Here is a 17953-nt window from a genome sequence, read left to right as displayed (position 1 = left end):
TCTTAATTCTCCCAAGGATGGTATATAACTAGTACTACTCTAGATACATAGGACAGAAGTTAATCTATTACATACAGTAGATATTTTAGACCAGGAGGGCTCAGTTCTTTCCCACAAACCTCGTAAGAAAGGTTTAAGGGAAAGAAAAAAACTAAGAATGATGTTTCAGTGTTTGGTCTAAGCAACTTAGTGACAGATGGTGTCATTAATTGAGACACAAATCAAATAAGGAAAAAGAAGGTATGGGGATTGTTGTGCCATAGGGGCAGGAAGTCGGGAGTTCTTTTTTAAACATACTAGGTTTGAGATGTCTGCTAGATACTCTAGTAAATATCTCATAGGCAGTTGAGTGCTACATAAGTCTGAAGGATATGGGGTTAAAGCTGGATATAAAGTTGGAAGTCAACAGTATCAGACGTTGTTTAAAGCCAGGGATCAAGTATGAAGGGAATTTAAATGGAGAAATTTTGGTTCTGGGCACTTAAATATTTAAAGGCCTGGTAATGAAGGGGAAGCCAGCAAAGGAAATTGAAAAGAGCAATCATTAAGGGCAGAGAAAAACTAGAAGAAATGAAATCTCAAAAAAATTTTTAAATGCATCTCAAAAACAGTGGAGTGGTTGTATCATTGAGAGGTGTCAAAATGAAGGGCGGGTGACCCTTTTAAGAACCATTTCCATTTAGGGGTATAGCAGAAGTGAATGAGGTGAGAAAGCAGAGCATGTCTGCGCAGCTCCTTCAAGAACTGTCACAATAAATTGGGTGGTCCCTGGAGGGGTTGTGGAGTAAGGAAAGAGTTTGTTATCTGTGTGTTGTTTTCTTTCATTTTCTTAAACATATATGCTTTTCTTACCTGGGTGTTTTTGGTGGTACATAACATAAAATTTACCATTTTAACTTTTGTTTTTTTGTTGTTTTTTTTTTTGCGTTATGCGGGCCTCTCACTGTTGTGGCCTCTCCCGTTGTGGAGCACAGGCTCCAGACGCACAGGCTCAGCAGCCATGGCTCACGGGCCCAGCCGCTCCGCGGCATGTGGGATCTTCCCAGACCAGGGCACGAACCCGTGTCCCCTGCATTGGCAGGCGGACTCTCAACCACTATGCCACCAGGGAAGCCCCATTTTAACTATTTTTAACTGTACAATTCAGTGGCATTAAGTACATTCACACTGTTGTGCAATAGTCATCACTATTCACCTCCAGAACTTTTCCATCATCCCAAACTGAAATTCTATATCCTTCGGACAGTAACTGGGCATTCCCCCTTTCCCCTACCCTCTGGTAACTACTATTATACTTTCTGTTTCTATAAACTTAACTATTCTAGATATCTCATATAAGTGGAATCATACAATATTTGTCTTTTTGTGTCTGACTTATTTCACTTTAGCATAATTTCTTCAGGGTTCATCCATATTGTATCAAGTGTCAGAAATTCATTTCTTTTTCAGGCCAAGTAATATTCCCTTGTATGTATGTATGTATGTATATATATGTATATATATATATATATATATATACACACTACATTATGTTTACCCATTCATCCGTTGATGGACATTTGGGTTGTTTCCACTTTTTGGCTGTCATGAATAATGCAGCTGTGAACACATGTGTGCAAATATCTGTTCAAGTCTCTGCTTTCAGTTTTTTGGGGTATATACCTAAAGTGGGATTGCTGGTTCATATGCTAATTGTGTTTAATTAAAAAAATTTTTTTTTTAAATCATGGTAAATTTTACCACATTTTGTTAAACAAAATTTACCATCTTCACCTTTTTACGTGTACCTATCAATGGCACTAAGTACATGCACGTTGTTGTGCCAGCAACACCACCATCCATCCACAGAACTTTTTTTTTTTTTATCTTGCAAAACTGAGTCTCTATACCTATTAAACGGTAGCTCTCCCTTCTTCCTCCCCCCATCTCCTGGCAGCAACCATTTTGCTTTCTGTCTGTATGAATTTGATTTCTCTGGGTACCTCATATAAGTGAAAACATAGAGTGTTTGCCCTTTTGTGGTTGACTTATTTCACTTAGCATAAGCTTCTCAGGGTTCATCCATGTTGTACCATTCAGTGCAAATATCTGTTCAAGAATAGATGTTTCATGAACAGACACAAGGAATATCTTGTGGGATGCTGATATTCTCTTCCTTTTTATGGCTGCATAATATTCCACTGTGTGCGTATATACTCATTTGTTCACCCATTCATCTTTTGATGGATACTTGGGTTGACCACGTATATGAGGATTTATTTCTGGGTTCTCCATATGTGTGTTTATTAAAATGGGATATATTAATGCTTGGTACTGATGGCAATAATACAGTAGAGATGAATAGGAAAGGGGATAATTGCCAAATACATAGGATTCTCTTAAATAAAGATGACAGTATAATAGAAAAATGAGTAAAGGTTATGATTAGGTTGTTAACATAAGTAGAAATACAAAACGGCAGTAAATGTATGAAAAGATACTCAACCATATCTAGTTGTCAAGGAAATGAAAATTTAAAACCAAAAGAAATAATGCTTTTTGGATGGACTTTTGCAAAAAGTTTTTGTTACATATTTCTGCAGATACTTCCCCTGTTGTCACTTGTTTTTGTTTTCTGCTAAATGTGAAATTTTAAATTTTTAAATTTCAAGATCTATTAATAGTATTCATGGTTTGGGGATTTAATGTTTTTATTTGGAAGGCCTTTTCAACTCCAAGTTTATAAAAACAACACTTATTTTCTTAGTTCTAGTTTTGTTTTTTAACTTTTTTACATTTAGGTCATTATTCCATATGTTATTTGTTTTTTCCATGATGGTGTGTGAGGTAATAAGTTCAGTGATCCACCCCCCTGCCCAACCCACCCACCCAAACGAAACATGTTTTTTGTGGGGTTTTTTTTTTGTTTTGTTTTTGTTTTTTTGCGGTACGTGAGCCTCTCACTGCTGTGGCCTCTCCCGTTGCGGAGCACAGGCTCCGGACGCGCAGGTTCAGCGGCCATGGCTCATGGGCCCAGCCGCTCTGCGGCATGTGGGATCTTCCCGGACCGGGGCACGAACCCGTGTCCCCTGCATTGGCAGGCAGACTCTCAACCGCTGCGCCACCAGGGAAGCCCACGAAACATGTTTTTTGAAGAATCTGCTCTGTTCTACAATATGGAACTCATCCTTTATATTATAGACCAAATTGCCGTATTTACATAGTTCTGCTTTTAAATTCATTCATAGAGGTTGAACCAGGTGAAATTGCCAATATGAGACTTTTTGTTTGTTTCTGGCCACACCACTCGGCTTGCAGGATTTTAGTTCCCTGACCAGGGATCGAACCTGTGCCCCCTGCAATGGAAGCACAGAGTCCTAACCACTGGACTGCCAGGGAATTCCCAAGAAACCATTTTCTTTCTTTCTTTCTTTTTAATATTTATTTATTTATTTGTGGTTGCATCGGGTCTTAGTTGCGGTGTGCGGGATCTTTCGTCGCGGCACACGGGCTCTTTGTTGTGGCATGCGGGCTTCTCTCTAGTTGTGGTGCACGGGCTCCAGAGTGCATGGACTCCAGAGTGCATGGGCTCTGTAGTTGCGCACGCAGGCTTAGTTGCCCCTCAGCCTGTGGGATCCTAGTTCCCCGACCGGGTATCGAACCCGCGTCCCCTGCATTGGAAGGCAGATTCTTAACCACTGGACCACCAGGGAAGTCCCATGAAACTTTTTTTTAACATATAAAAACAGCAATTTGATATTGTTCAACCAGATATTTGTTGTGTTGTGTACCAGACCCACACTTTTTTAACCATTGTAGTTTTATAGTTTGTAATACTGTGGTATGTTTACCTTCTTTTTTTTTAATTTTAATTTTCAAAAAATTTTATTGGGGTAATTTACAATATTGTGTTAGTTTCTGCTGTACAGCAAAGTGAATCTGTTATACAAATACATACAATCCAATCTTTTTTAGATTCTTTTCCCATAGAGGCCATTACAGAGTATTGAGTAGAGTTCCCTGTACTATACAGTAGGTACTTATTAGTTATTTATTTTATATGTAGTAGTGTGTATGTCTCAATCCCAGTCTTCCAATTTATCCAGCCCCACTCCCCAGTAACCATAAGTTTATTTTCTGCATCTGTAACTCTATTTCGGTTTTGTAGATAAGTTCATTTGTAGCCTTTTTTTAGATTCCACATATAAGCGACATCATGTGATATTTGTCTTTCTCTGTCTGACTTACTTCACTCAGCGTGAGAATCTCTAGGTCCATCCATGTTGCTGCAAATGACATTATTTTGTTCTCTTTTATGGCTGAGTAATATTTGATTGTATATATGTACCACATCTTCTTTATCCATTCCTCTGTTGATGGACATTTAGGTTTCTTCCATGTCGTAGCTATTGTAGCCTTCATTTTATTTTTGTTTTCAAAACTTCTTTGATGGCTCTTACATGTTTACTCTTCCAGAAATTAATTTTGACTGGAATTGTGTTACATTTAATGCATTAATTAACATTTAATTTGAGGAATTGACATCTTTTCAGTACTAAAACATTCAAATTTAGGAATGTGGTGTTTCCATTTATTCAAATCATCTGTTATGGACATATACTTCTTCAGAGTTTTAGTTTTCTTCATATAAGTTCTGCATGTGTCTTGTTATTAATTTTTAGGTATATTATAATTTAGGTTGCTGTTGTGATGGGATCTCTTTTTCCCCCCCGTAATATTTTCTAATTATTAGTAACTGACATACAGGAAGACTACTGGTTTTAATATGTATTCAACCCACTTAGTGAACTTTTTTAAATTGTTAAGTTTTTTAGTCAATTATATTGAATTTTCTATGTAGACAATCATATCATCAGGAAATAGTCATCGTTTATCCACTCCTTTCCTGCCTATTTACTTTTCATATTGCATTGTCTAGGCTGGGACCTCAGAACAATGTTAACTAATAGCAATTATAGAATTTTTGTAATGTTTTCAACTCTATTTGGGAATTCCTTTAGTTCTTAATCTCATTAAGTTCGAATTTTGCTATATGTTTCAAAAGGTAGTTTTTATCAAGTTGAAAAATATATCCTTCTATTCCTAACAACAATAATGGTTAACATTTACTCTAATGGTTAACATTTACTAAGTGTTTATTGTGTACCAGGTATCATTCTAACTATTCTGAGTCACATGTATTAACTCACTTAATCCCAACAACTCGATGAGGCAAGTTATTTTTATCCCCAATTTACAGATAAAGAAACTGAGGCACAGGGCATTAAAGGGTCCTAGAGTTTCACAGTGGTAATTGCAGAGCTAAGAACTTGAACCTTAAAGCCTGTGGCTTTCACCATTACACCAAACTACCCCTTTTCCTACTGTGAATGAAAAAATGTTGTGTGCCATATCAGTAAACAAAGGACGTTGCAGCTGCGTGAGGAAATTCAGAATGGGAAAGAGTCCTGAGGGAATTCAGGATGCGAAAGAAAGGAATGATTTCAATTAGCCCAGACTCTTGCATCTTCCCATACGTAGAAAAGTGCTAATTCATTAACTTGAGATATCTGTGGGATTTTTTGGTTTTTTTGATATTTTGTAACTGACTGTAATCTTTTGATGTGCCAACTACCTGGTCTTTGTTGAAAAAACCCATATATATCCTGGCTCCTCCATTGCCTCTTTGGAACAGTCCCTCAGAACTATTCTGAGAGGCTGCCTCCCAGGCTTGAAGTCCTCAGAAACTCCGCCAAATAAAACATAATTCTCAACTTTTAGGGTGTGCATTTTTTTCAGTCAACACTACTTACTTAGAGTTTTTTTAAGTCAAGAAGTTGTGTAGAATTATGTCAAATGCTTTTTTATTGTCAGTCAAAACAATCATATTATTTTGCCCTGTTACTTTGTGAACACAGAGAATTATATTATTTATCTAATACTGACCATTGTTGAAATTCTAGAATGTGTCTTTCTACTTGGTTTGGTTTGTAGTTTTTTAATATACCATTGACCCTTGAACAACATGGTTTTGAACTGTGTGGGTCCTCCTATCCACAGATTTTTTTCAATAAATCCGCAGCTGGCTGAGTCTTTGGATGCTGAACCACTGATAAGGAGGGCCGACTCTAAAGTTATACCTGGATGTTTGACTGCGTGGAGGGTTGGCGTCCCTAATCCCCTATTCTTCAAGGGTTAACTGTACTGGCTGTTTTTAGTTTGCTAATACTTAGGATTCTTTTTTTTTTTTGGCTGCGCAGCATACGGGATTTTAGTTCCCCCTACCAGGGATCGAACTTGCACCCCCTGCAGTGGAAGTGTGGAGTCTTAACCACTGGACTGCCAGGGAAGTCCTAGCTAATACTTAGGATTCTTGACTATGTAGTCAATAAGTAAAATTGAGCTATAGTTTCATTATACTATCCTTAACACATCTGAGTTCCAAATTTATGCCAATCTCGTAGAATAAATTCAGAAGCTTTTGTCCTTTTCTATGCTGTAAAATTATTTTAACATGTTATCTGCTCGTTAAAAGTGTAATGAAACTCATCCATAAAGCTATCTAGTGGTTCTTTCAGGGATAAAACTTTAACAGCCTTTTTCATTTCTGTGTGTTTATTGGTCTCATATTTCTGCTGCTTCTTAAATCAGTTTTCATAATTAATTTTCCTAGAAAATTAATTTTATTAGATAAATGTATTGGTATAAAGTCATTTGTTCCCTTAAATTTTAGAAACTTCCTCTGCATGTGGGATATTAACTTTTTCAGTTATATCATTGCTTATTTGTGTTTTATTTTTTCCCTTGATTTGACTTGCTAGAGGCTTGTCCATTTTATTCATGTCTTCAAAGACCTAGTTCTTAGATTTATTTCATCTACTGTCTTCTTTTTATTATGTTAATTTCTGCCTTTGTTTCTGTTAATGCATCTCTTCTTCATTTTTTTCCCTTAACCAATAGTTTATGTATACTTTGCAGTGGAGAAATTGGTCATAATTTTTTCTCACAGCACCTTTTTTCCCCAGATGTACAATTCAGCAGTTTTTAGTATATTTACAAAATTGTGTGACAGTCACCATTATCTAAGTCTAGGACATTTTCATCCCTCCTCTTATTACCAAACTTAGGTTCGGCTGCTTGCTGCTCCAAAGCCAATAATTTGAGAGGCAAGTGTCAGTAGAAAGGAAAGGTGCTTTAATCAGAAAAGCCGGCAGTCTGGGGGACGGTAGACTTGTGTCCAGAGGCCAACTGCGAAGATCATGCTTAGCCATGACAGTTTTTAAGGGGGAAAATGGGGTGGGGGTTGGGGGGGAACCTCAGTGAATCATCGAGGCAGGAGGTTGGGTTCTGCATCATTCTCCAGTCTGTGTGCACATTGGCTGGCTCTCCCTTCAGATGTTATCTTGCCCAAGTGATCCCAAGCAGGATTGCTTAGGGGGGCTGTTGGGAGTAGAAAGCTAGTCATTTTTTTAAACTGCTAAATTCTTCATTCTTACTTCTTTTTTTCTAGGAAAAGAATCAACAAGGCATGGTGTGCGTTCAGGAGAGCAAAAGTCAAGAGTTGGGTTAAATTGCGTAGTGATCTCATTCCTATAATTAGGTTCTTTTAAGGTTAGAGGGGAACAGAAATGGGCAAACAGGAAAGGGACAAAAGAGCTGCTTTCACTCTTGCTGTAAACTCCATACCCATGAGTTTTTATTCCCCATCTTCCCCTTCCCCCATCCCTCTGATAACTGCTAATCTATTTTGTCTATGTGGATTTGCTTCTGGACTTTTCATATAAATGGAATCACACAATATGAAGCCTTTTGTATCTGGCTTCTCTGGCTTAGCATATTGTGTTCAAGGGCCATCTGTAATGTAGCATGTATTATTTCATTCCTTTTTATGGCTGAATGATACTTCATTGTATGTGGGTACCACTTTTTGTTTGATCTACTCATCAGTTGATGAGGGCTTGGATTTTTTTCCCCCACTTTTTAGCTATTATGAATAATGATGCTATGAACATTCATGTACAGTTTTTTGTGGGGACATATGTTTTTATTTAAGTATATGCTTAGGAGTGGAATTGCTGGATTGTATGAGAACTATGTTTAACTTTTTGAGGCACAGCCATACTGTTTCCAAAGCAGCTGCACCATTTTACATTCTTCAGCCGTATATAGGGTTCCAATTTCTCCATATCCTTATCAACACTTGTTATTGTCCATCTTTTCTTTTTCTTTGCCCATTGAATTATCTTGGCCTCCTTGTCAAAAGTTAATTGACCATAAATGTAAGAGTTTATTTCTGGACTCTCAGTTCTGTTCCATTGGTCTGTACTTCTGTCTTTACACCAGTACCACAATCTTGATACTATAGTTTTATGGCAAGTTGTGAAATCATAAGTGTGAGTCCTCCATACAAGAGTGTTTTGGGGATATTCTGGATCTTTTGCATTTTTCTATGAATTTTAGGATCAGCTTGTCAATTTCTGCAAAAAAAAAAAAGACAGTTGGAATTTTTATAGAGATTGTGTTGAATCTGTATTGTAGATCAAGTTTGGGAGTATTGCCATGTTAACAATATTAAGTCTTCCAGTTAATGAACACAGAATATTTTTCCTTTTTTCTTTATTTTCTTTCAAAAATATACAAGTCTTAACATTTCTTTGTTAAATTTTTCCCTAAGTATTTTATTCTATTTGATGCTATTGTAAATGGAATTGTTTTCTTAATTTCATTCTCGGCTTGTTCTTTGCTGATGTATAAAAAGTCAGTTGATTGTTGATCTTATATCCCACTACCTTGTTGAACCTGTTTATTACCTTTTTTTTTTTTTTTTTCCCGGTACGCGGGCCCCTCACTGCTGTGGCCTCTCCCATTGTGGAGCACAGGCTCCGGACACGCAGGCTCAGCGGCCATGGCTCACGGGCCCAGCCGCTCCGCGGCATGTGGGATCTTCCCGGACTGGGGCACGAACCCGTGTCCCCTGCATCGGCAGGCAGACTCTCAACCACTGCGCCACCAGGGAAGCCCTGTCACCTTTTAATGCATCTCTTCTGCTTTCTTTTTATTTCTTTTTATCATTTTTCCATCTCCTTGAGTTTATGCATGTTAGGCCATTTAGTTTCCGTTTTTTCTAATTCTTTTTTTTTTTTTTAAGAAGCTACTCTTTATTTTAGACAACTTCATAGAATTATTTTCACACGTCCCCACTTCTTACCTTTCATCCTCTTAGTTGAAAAGTCTTGAGAGAGGTGAAAGAAAAATCACAGAGGGTAAACTTTGCAGCAGTAACAAAGTGCTTCCCCCAAGTACAGCTAACCGTTTCCGCAAACTGGCATTCTGCAGAACAGTCTTCTAAAAAGTGTTGCTAGGTTTTCATGGGATAAAGGAGTAGGGGCTAAGACGTCCACGCTCAAATAGTGTGGGAAACGGTAGATTAAGGTTGGTGTTCTGTACTGTAACAGGAATTCTCAGAGTCCTTAATATTCTAAGGTGGGTTGATCTTCAAGAGGAGAAAAGGGATATGGAATACTCCCTAAGCTTTTTGAGCAAACAATCTTTTTTTCACAGAACACAGCAGAAGTAGTTTGAAGTGTGCAGTAATCTCAGGTTTTTGAGCCGGAAGTTAGAAAGCCTGATCTCTTCACATTTTTCCTCCCATTCTTTGCTAATGCCAGCAATAGAGTGACTCTAGAATCTGGACCACAAGTCATATTTAGAAAGGACAGGTTCATCAAGGATGGAATGGAAAGAGCCAGCTACCTCCTCCTTTTTCATTTTACATTTTTCTTTAAACCTCCCCCTCCCCGTGTAAGCTAAGCAATAGGTACACTTCCTCCCTTAAGCAATCCTTGGCTGCTATTTCCCTGCTTTTGTGACAGAGCAACTAATTCATCACTACCTGAGGAGACAAAAAAGTGCTACCAAGGCAAGATGGTGGGCTGCCGGAATTTGTCTAATAATAGCTAAAACACCACAAAAAGCAGCACACTCACAGAGAGGAGGACAGCCTCAAGAAATAATGTGGACACATCATCCAAGCAATACTTTTCCAAGCACTGGTCAAATCTCCACCAGCACAACTGAGAAAGCATTTATGTGAATACCTCAGGCCTGGGTACTGGCCTCTTGGTTTGAGATGTGGCTAGATTTTCCTGAGAAAGGCATCTGCCTTAGACTCTGTCTCATTGGTTTACTTTGTTCAGTCTCTTCCGGGCCTGGGCACAGTTCTGCCACTGACCTGCAGCAAACTCCTAATTCCTAAAACAGTCTGACCACATCAAAGAGTTGTAAAGCAATCTCCATGGTTATTTAGCTAATTAAACTTGCATTCAACATCATATGCTGATAGGATGAGGCAAAGGATAAGATTCCAATCTTGGGTCTTTCCAAGCAGGGCATGTTAGATGGTGACAAGAGAAGGATTAGTTGCTAGCTGGATCTGAGCTCAGGCTTGGCCATGGAGGGAACTGGTTTGGAAGCATGAGGGGTTTCCTGAGCTCTGGTGCAAACTACAACGGTTTCACTCAAGGAAGGGTATGATGTGGGCATAAAACCATGCTTCAGACTGTTGAAGATGGTCCCCTTCGAGAGCCAGGAACACCAGCTGTCCTGCGTTGTCCATTGCCTTTAGCCCCAGGGGGTCCTGTGTGTACAGGGTGCTCTCCTGTAAGGGAATGATTTCCTTGGCTTGGCCACTTCTGTAAAATCCAAACCACTCAGAATCCACGGGGTCCACAGTGGAATCATTGAGGAATTTCACCACCACAAACTTCTTCAGGGCCATCAGGTTTTTCTTGTAGGACTCATTGACACCTCTCTCCTGATTAGTATCTGCCAAGAAGATGCTGTGGTTGCTATGTCCTTCTTTATGGGGTCGTGCCAATATTCTGCTTGCACCAGGCGTTCTTGTATAGCTTTGTTGTAAGCTCCAGCATTCACTGTTTTTCTGATCAAGTCACAGATGTGAGAGCTCTCTCCTGGGCAGTGAGGGAGTCCAAAAACACCTTGATGTTGTCCCTCAACTGAGATGAGATTGATCATAGGAGCATCTCTGAGCCACTGCCCTCAGAAATTGGCCTCCCTAGGAGAATCCCATAGCATTGTAGCCTTGCTGCAATTTAGGATCCTTAGCAAGAATCTGACACACCATTTTTACTTGGGAGTTGACATTCAAAAAGAAGCTGTTCTCCACATCCTCTACCAGGATCTTCCCAATCTCTAAAGATAAGACGTAAATTCCAGGTATTTTCTTCTCAACCATTTGTTTAATAGTGCCCGTGCTTAAGGGATTACAACAGCTGTCTCCCATCCCATGCCAGATCACCAGGGGCAGTGGCGCTGGCAGGTCGAGATGCCCCAGCACCGGGGAAGTGCAGGACCCCGGCAGGAAAGTGAGAGCCCTAATTAATTCATTTTAAGGCTATACATTTTCCTCTAATTACTGTTTTAGCCACAAACATCTTGAAGTATTATAATTGTGGCTTGTTTCTAATTTAGCGTTCATTTCTTTTTAATCCAGTAATATTCTACAGTTTCCAAGTGTTTTGGTGGTTATTGTTCTGTTGTTAATACTTAGTTTAATTAAACTGAGATTAGAGTTCATGTCTGGTACGATTCTTCTTTTGGAGTTCACTGATAATTTTCTACTTTTGTAAGTTGAAACTGTTCCACAAGCAGCAAAATAGGAATACCTTTGGCATAAAACCCCAAATAAACCAGTTGGGACCAGAGTGTTCTGTTTATTTTTGGACACAGTAGATGGGAATACCTTTCATGGATGATAAGATTAAATCTTTCTCTGACTTCCTAGGTAATAAGTTTTGTGCTATTTTATCATAATCAGAAATATTTTAAAATGTCTTTACAGCCACAAATAAGAAGAGTAATTCACCCAAGCCAGCTCGGTCCAGTATAGCAGGTAGTCTGTCACTTCGAAGAGCAGTAGACTCTGGGGAAAATAGCCGTTCAAAGGGAGACTGTCAAACTCTGTCTGAGGGTAAGTTTGGAGAGTTTAGAATGTGATCTTGGTGGGTAGATGTCTGTTACTTGAAATTGATCTGATGGTATAGCTTTAGACCTCTAAAGGCACCAAAAATGCTGAAACTCAATTTGAAAGTTCCTTGGTCACACAGAACAGACCCATCAGTAAGAAAGTGCAGCCATTAGACCGCATATTAAATAGTTGGCATCAAAAAGACTAGGTTATATTTTAAAATTGTTTTTGAGTTTTCCTGCAGTTTAAAAATATATGTATAGTGAGATCTCCTAACGTGGAAACTAGAGAGAGAACTTTTTGTTTGTTTGCCGTCTTTCTGAATATCCCCTTCATTTTTTGTAGGCTCCCCAGGAAGCTCTCAGTCTGGGAGCAGGCACAGTTCTCCCCGAGCCTTGACACATGGCAGTATCGGTGACATTCTGCCAAAATCTGAAGACCGGCAGTGTCAAGCTTTGGATTCAGATGCTGTTGTGGTTGCAGTTTTCAGTGGCTTACCTACTATTGAAAAAAGGAGAAAAATGGTCACCTTGGGGTAAATTAAGTTCTTTTGTTTATGTAATGGAATAATAGCTAATAGTTCTGTTTGGCACTTTAAGTCTACAACGTAATGAACATAATAAACTTCTAGTTTGTTAGTTTTTTAGCAGACAGTTTATTTGTTGTATTAAAATGTAACTTCAAGCATCAGAGACCTTACCTTTTTCTTTCTTCACAGAATGAGATAGTACCAGAAGTTCAGCTTGAATACATTAGAGCTCATTTTCACTGAAGTTAGGATAATAATGTTATATAACCTTGGGTGACCTCTGCCTTGTGACATTTTTGGGTCAACTTTTTTTTCCATCTGTCCCATATTTTTCAAAGACATTTGTGCTATGCTATATTATGTCCCATAGGTCTTTTACATGAATTTTGTATAGAACAAAGCACTTCTGGTGATTTTATTTTAAAACTGCTTTTCTGCTTTCATCTCACCTTTTCTTTCCCTTTTATGAAAGTGTCCTCAAAACACATAGTTGGAATTTCCCAAAAGGATATATATATGTGGTCATCAGTACCTTCATCTCTCTCCCAGGAAACATAAACTCAAATCCCAGTCATGTCACCCAAACATAAACTCAAATCCCAGTCATGTCACCCAGTCGACATTGTTAATTAAACTTCCATCCATTTAAAAGAGAGTGATTATGGAATGTATTGTCTGTGAATGTGCTAGATGAGCCATTAATATCCATTTGCTGATCTATTATATGCATATTAAATACATTTCTAATTTTAAACAATGGAATAATTCTACCTTGGAGGCTTTGAAAAGAACTTTGAATTAAATTTAGAGAAAGATTAATATCCCTTAAGTTTACTTAATTGTATAGAGTTTTAAGATCTGGATAATTACCAAATCTAATAGGACAGCTGGTGGCTGTTTTCTGTTCTAGCTCAAGTTTAAGCAGTGGAAGGGTGTTACAATCATTGGAGATTGTCTTGTCCTCCGCATTTCCTAGCCTGGTTTTATACATGTTCCTTTCAAGATGAAGCTGCAACTAGTTTTTATATTTTGTTATGGAGATTTATATCTGCCTTTAGTCATAAAGATTAAATGTGTACGAATGTGCACTTTTTTCTAGATTGTAAAATCCTGTATAAATGTGTAAAGCTCATAGCTATAACCCTCATTTTACAGTTAATTACACTGCCAACCTGGGTCATGTGGTGTTTTCCAGCTTGTGTTTTTTTTCCTTGCCTGATTTAAGGTAGTATAAGCAAAAATTTTAAATGCTAGTAATAAATGGTTCAAAAATGGAAGTTAAAAAAAAGAATATTAAGTTAAAATTTCCCCATCTTTGTCTCCCATCTGCTTTGTTTTCCAACCTTCTGCCCACACACATTCCTGCTGTTTTTAATTTTTTGTATATGCTGTCTTCTCAACTTTCATGCATATTTAAGCAATATTTAAGTGACCATATAGCTTTTTTAATACAAAAGGTGCACCTTGTTTTCTCACTCAGTATACCTCAAAAGTCTTTCCATATTGGTGAGAACATGTTATTAAGGACTTCTATTTATATTTATTTTTAAATTGGAATTCTTATTGAGATAATTGTAGATTCACATGCAATTATAAGAAAGAATAGAGGGAGCCTGTGTACCTTATCCAGTTTCCCCTAATTATAACATTTTGCAAAACGCTGATACATTATCACAACGAGGATATTGACGTTGATGCAATCTACCACTTTATAACCTTTCATTGTGAGTCTTCTAGTGAATCTTTTAAAAGTAAAACTTGAAATTTAGTATTAAACACCAGTGCCCTATACCCTACTTAGTTTGCTCAGTTTCTGGACAGGAAAAAAATCTAGATTATTATATCAGTGACTAGTTATACAAGAATATCAGGTTATTTTCTCCCTCTTTGAGGACTAGTGTTAAAGGAGGTCGTCTGGAAGGAATGCAAATGACTGATTTGGAAAATAATTCTGAAACTGGGGAATTACAACCTATACTACCTGAAGGAGCTTCAGTTGCCCCAGAGGAAGGTAAGGAATGGTAAAGTCATAGTTGGCGGGAGGCGAAATAATCTTTTTTTGGTGGTGGTCGGGAGTGGTTGGTTTAATAAAACAGTTACTGAGATGTTATCTACTATCTGACATGCTTGATCTGAAAACAGCATTTGTTGTGCCTCTGAGTTTGATTTACTAGGACATTAAGCACAATGGAAGGCAAAATGGATAATCGACTACATAAAAGGACATCTTACTAGAACAGGCATTTACAGGGAGAAAGTCTGCAGATACTTCATTTGCTCATTCATTAAATGTGTTATGCTACCTACATGATAGGCACTGAAGTTTTGCTAGATATGAAAAGATTAAATTGGATATGTTCAGTGTCTTACAGGAAAAACATGCCCCCAAACAACTAATTAGAATGTTAAATGTTAAGTACCTTGTCTTTTAAAGTCAGTCTTGATTAATGTTTATAGATTACTTTGCTCTTTTAGAAGGATTCCAAACTTTAACCATTTAAAAAGTCCTTTATGGTAACTGACTTCTACTCTGCCAGTTCATTCTCAGTTACATTTCTAGTATTTGTCTACGTGTTCTTCCAGGTCCATTATTCTTTATCTGAAAGTGTAGAAGACTTTTTTGTAATTTTGAGTTAACAGAAGGTGCTTGAAACAAGGCTATGTGTGTTGCCCTTGCTTGTCCTTTATATGTTAGCAGAAAAGCATGTCAACTTTATTAATGATATTTGACACTGAGATTTTTCATTTCTTAGTGAAACTCTGCCACCTACCACCTCTGCACTTATTTGAATTTCAACGATTGATGAATTGTAGCTCAAAGCATATATAAAAGGTGCCAGCGTCTACCTCTGACTGCTCTGTGAGTGTGTGTGGGTGGTGGCATTTTCAGGCTTTTCAGTTAAAGAACACTAAACATTTTGGTCTTCCATCTTAGTTGGTGCTCCTGTGGTGGGCAGCATTATTTCAGTAGAAATTAAATGGAAAGGATTTTCAAAGTGAAGTGTTGATTGTTAAAACAACAGGAAAAATATATTATGATTGATCTTTATAGAAAGGAGCTATAAGGATTAGCTAGTAGGGCTTAGCTAGTTTCCATGTATTTATACATACTGATTATAGATTGTAGTGGCTTAAATTGTTTTAGCATGTGCTGGAATTATAGGCTCCTTCTGTTTATGCACCATTTGTGAAATGCTTCTAATGTGTCTGGCATTGTTTTGATGCTGGTGATAAAGTAATTCCTGAACCTACTGTTTAGTTCAGGGTTTCTCTACCTTGGTGCCATTGACATTTTGGGCCAGGTGATTCTTTGTATTAGGGGCCTGCCCTGTGCATTGTAGAATGTTTAGCAGCATTCTTGGCTTTTAACCACTAGGTGCCAGTAGTACCTCCTCTGAATTACAGTAACCAAAAACGTCTCAAGACATTGCCAAATGTCCCCTGGGAGGCAAAACCATCCCCAGTTGAGAACCACTGGTTGAGTTGAAAACTCAAACCAGGGGTGACAACTCCTTAAGAATCACTTGCCAGAGTGGGTCATAGTCACAGATGGGAGCAAGTTGTCCTCAAGTATGCTGGGTATGTGTTGGTGGTGGTGGGAAGGGAGCAGGGAGAGCAATTGAAAACCAAACAACAGGTGTTAGAGACCAGTTAATAGCCAATTATGATATGGAATGATGAGTGCTGTGATGGGGTATATAGGGAGCTCAACTAACAGGTATGTAATAATAAAAATAATAGATAATATTTGCAAGCCCTCATTAGGTATTAAGACTGCTAAAGACTTTACCAGTATTATGTTTTCTCAGTACAGACCTACATGGTTACTTTATTATATTGATTTTACAGGTGAGTAGGCTGAGGCCTAGAGATGTAAGTTACCTTACTCAAAGTCACAGAGCCAATGCTCTTAACTGTCACCTCTCTACCAACCTAGTCCACACTTGGAAAGATCATCCTAAGGGATGAGTATGAGTTAGTATGAGTTGTGAAGACTGGTGAAAGATGAGGCCAGAGTGGAGGCAGAGGTCAGATCATGAGGAATTATACTGTATGTCTAGCTAGAATTTGGACTTTGTCCTTTGCATGGAATATAAGCAAGGAGTGAAATAATAAAATTATGTTTTAAAATTCCTACTCTAACTGAGTTGGGGACTGGGAATGGGGTGTGGAACTCTGGGGACAGGAAGACTGGTAAAAGAAGAATGTTAAATTAAACTTGGACTTTTAAATTTCAGCCTTCATCTCATAAATTCACATTTTCTCAGCAGTTTTTCTATGTAAATAGCTAGTTAGCACCCAAAAAACCCCCTAAGTTTTGACATTAGTTCCATTTCTTTTTTTAAAGCTAATCGTCAACAGCTTATCCTAAACTGGAGAAAGGCATTTGCTTGGCCACATTTAGGATCTGCTCTGCACTTTCAAGTCTTTGAATCTGAGATTTAGTGCTGTCAGTGTTACTCAGTAACACATTTTTTCTTATGTAAGGAGTGTTGTAGTGATGCAAAGCACCTAGAACTCAATAAGAAAAGTTACTGTAAACATGCAAATCAGTAGTGCCAGGAAAGTCCACTATTGCAATTTGCTGGTATCTAAACAGCTTATTTACCACTACAGTCCCAGGATAGGCAGTGAGGAGACTAATTGATAAGGCTGGAAGAGGGGAATAGGTAAACTAAAGGAGCTCTGTGCCTTTTGAAATTTGCTTTGTGAGAGGAGAATGGGGCCTTACTTACTGCTGTGGGTATATTCTATCAGCAGGAGCCAGTTCTCAAGAAAACCTTTACTTTTCGCACCGGTAAGCCTTGGTGAAAAGTTGAGTGGGGTTGTCTTACATCTGTGCTTAGGAATAACGAGCCTCTTCATTCTTAAGCAGAATGCCTAAAAGAAAATTTTCTGTGGTCGGTCACTGTAAATTGGTGCCTCTTTCCTCTCCTCTTCCTCCCTCCCTACTGCCAGGCTGTTTGAAGAAACTTTAAAAATTTTTTTAAAGTTTCCAGTTTTAAAGTTTTTAAAACTTTAAAATTCTTTGTGTTTACTAGTTGGGAATTTGGGACAACTAAAGTGGTCTCTTAAATGTTCCTGAGAGTCAATAAAAAGTGACTTTTCTTAGACTTGACAGTCATCAACAGGCCTTTTCCTTTCTAACTGGGATCATATGGGACAACCTTGTGTTAATCTCCTAGTTAATGGCTGCATTGCAAAAATCTTGATTTCCTTCTCACACCCCCCCACACACCAATTGATACCTACAGAATTCCTTAGGTAGACCGGTCTCTTCCTTGTTCTTTTTAAAACTGGAGACTATGCGATTGACTTCTGCTGAATTAGCACAGTCCTTTTCAATTAAGTCAGGGGTGTCATCCATCCCAGGGAAAGCCATGGCATGCCTATTGCAAACCTTACTGGCACCCTATCTAAGAGTAGTACACAAGTCTGATGCTCCAGCATTGCTGATC

At 38.2% G+C, this 17953-nt stretch overlaps 1 protein-coding gene and 1 pseudogene across 8 annotated transcripts in view; one reads left to right on the top strand and one right to left on the bottom strand.

Moving 5' to 3' along the window:
- TRIM37 (tripartite motif containing 37) overlaps positions 1-17953 on the top strand; it is a 155620-nt gene that overhangs the window by 90537 nt on the left and 47130 nt on the right. For 7 of the 8 annotated variants that reach the window (XM_027087220.1, XM_027087217.1, XM_027087218.1 and 4 more), the window contains 3 exons: positions 11840-11968; positions 12311-12500; positions 14387-14505. In XM_027087220.1, the coding sequence (XP_026943021.1) occupies positions 11840-11968; positions 12311-12500; positions 14387-14505 (438 nt within the window). Of the gene's footprint in view, positions 1-11839; positions 11969-12310; positions 12501-14386; positions 14506-15247; positions 15355-17953 lie in introns of all 8 variants that reach the window. The other variant, XM_027087223.1, reaches the window with a different exon arrangement.
- Positions 9111-11500, bottom strand: LOC113609716 (palmitoyl-protein thioesterase 1 pseudogene; annotated as a pseudogene).

This window comes from Aethalodelphis obliquidens, unplaced genomic scaffold, assembly GCF_003676395.1.
Source record: "Aethalodelphis obliquidens isolate GAN/ISIS:26980383/991018 unplaced genomic scaffold, ASM367639v1 scaffold58, whole genome shotgun sequence".
NCBI classification, from domain to species: Eukaryota; Metazoa; Chordata; class Mammalia; order Artiodactyla; family Delphinidae; genus Aethalodelphis; species Aethalodelphis obliquidens.
Note: the sequence above shows the minus strand (reverse complement) of the source record. Positions and strands in the feature narration are given on the sequence as shown.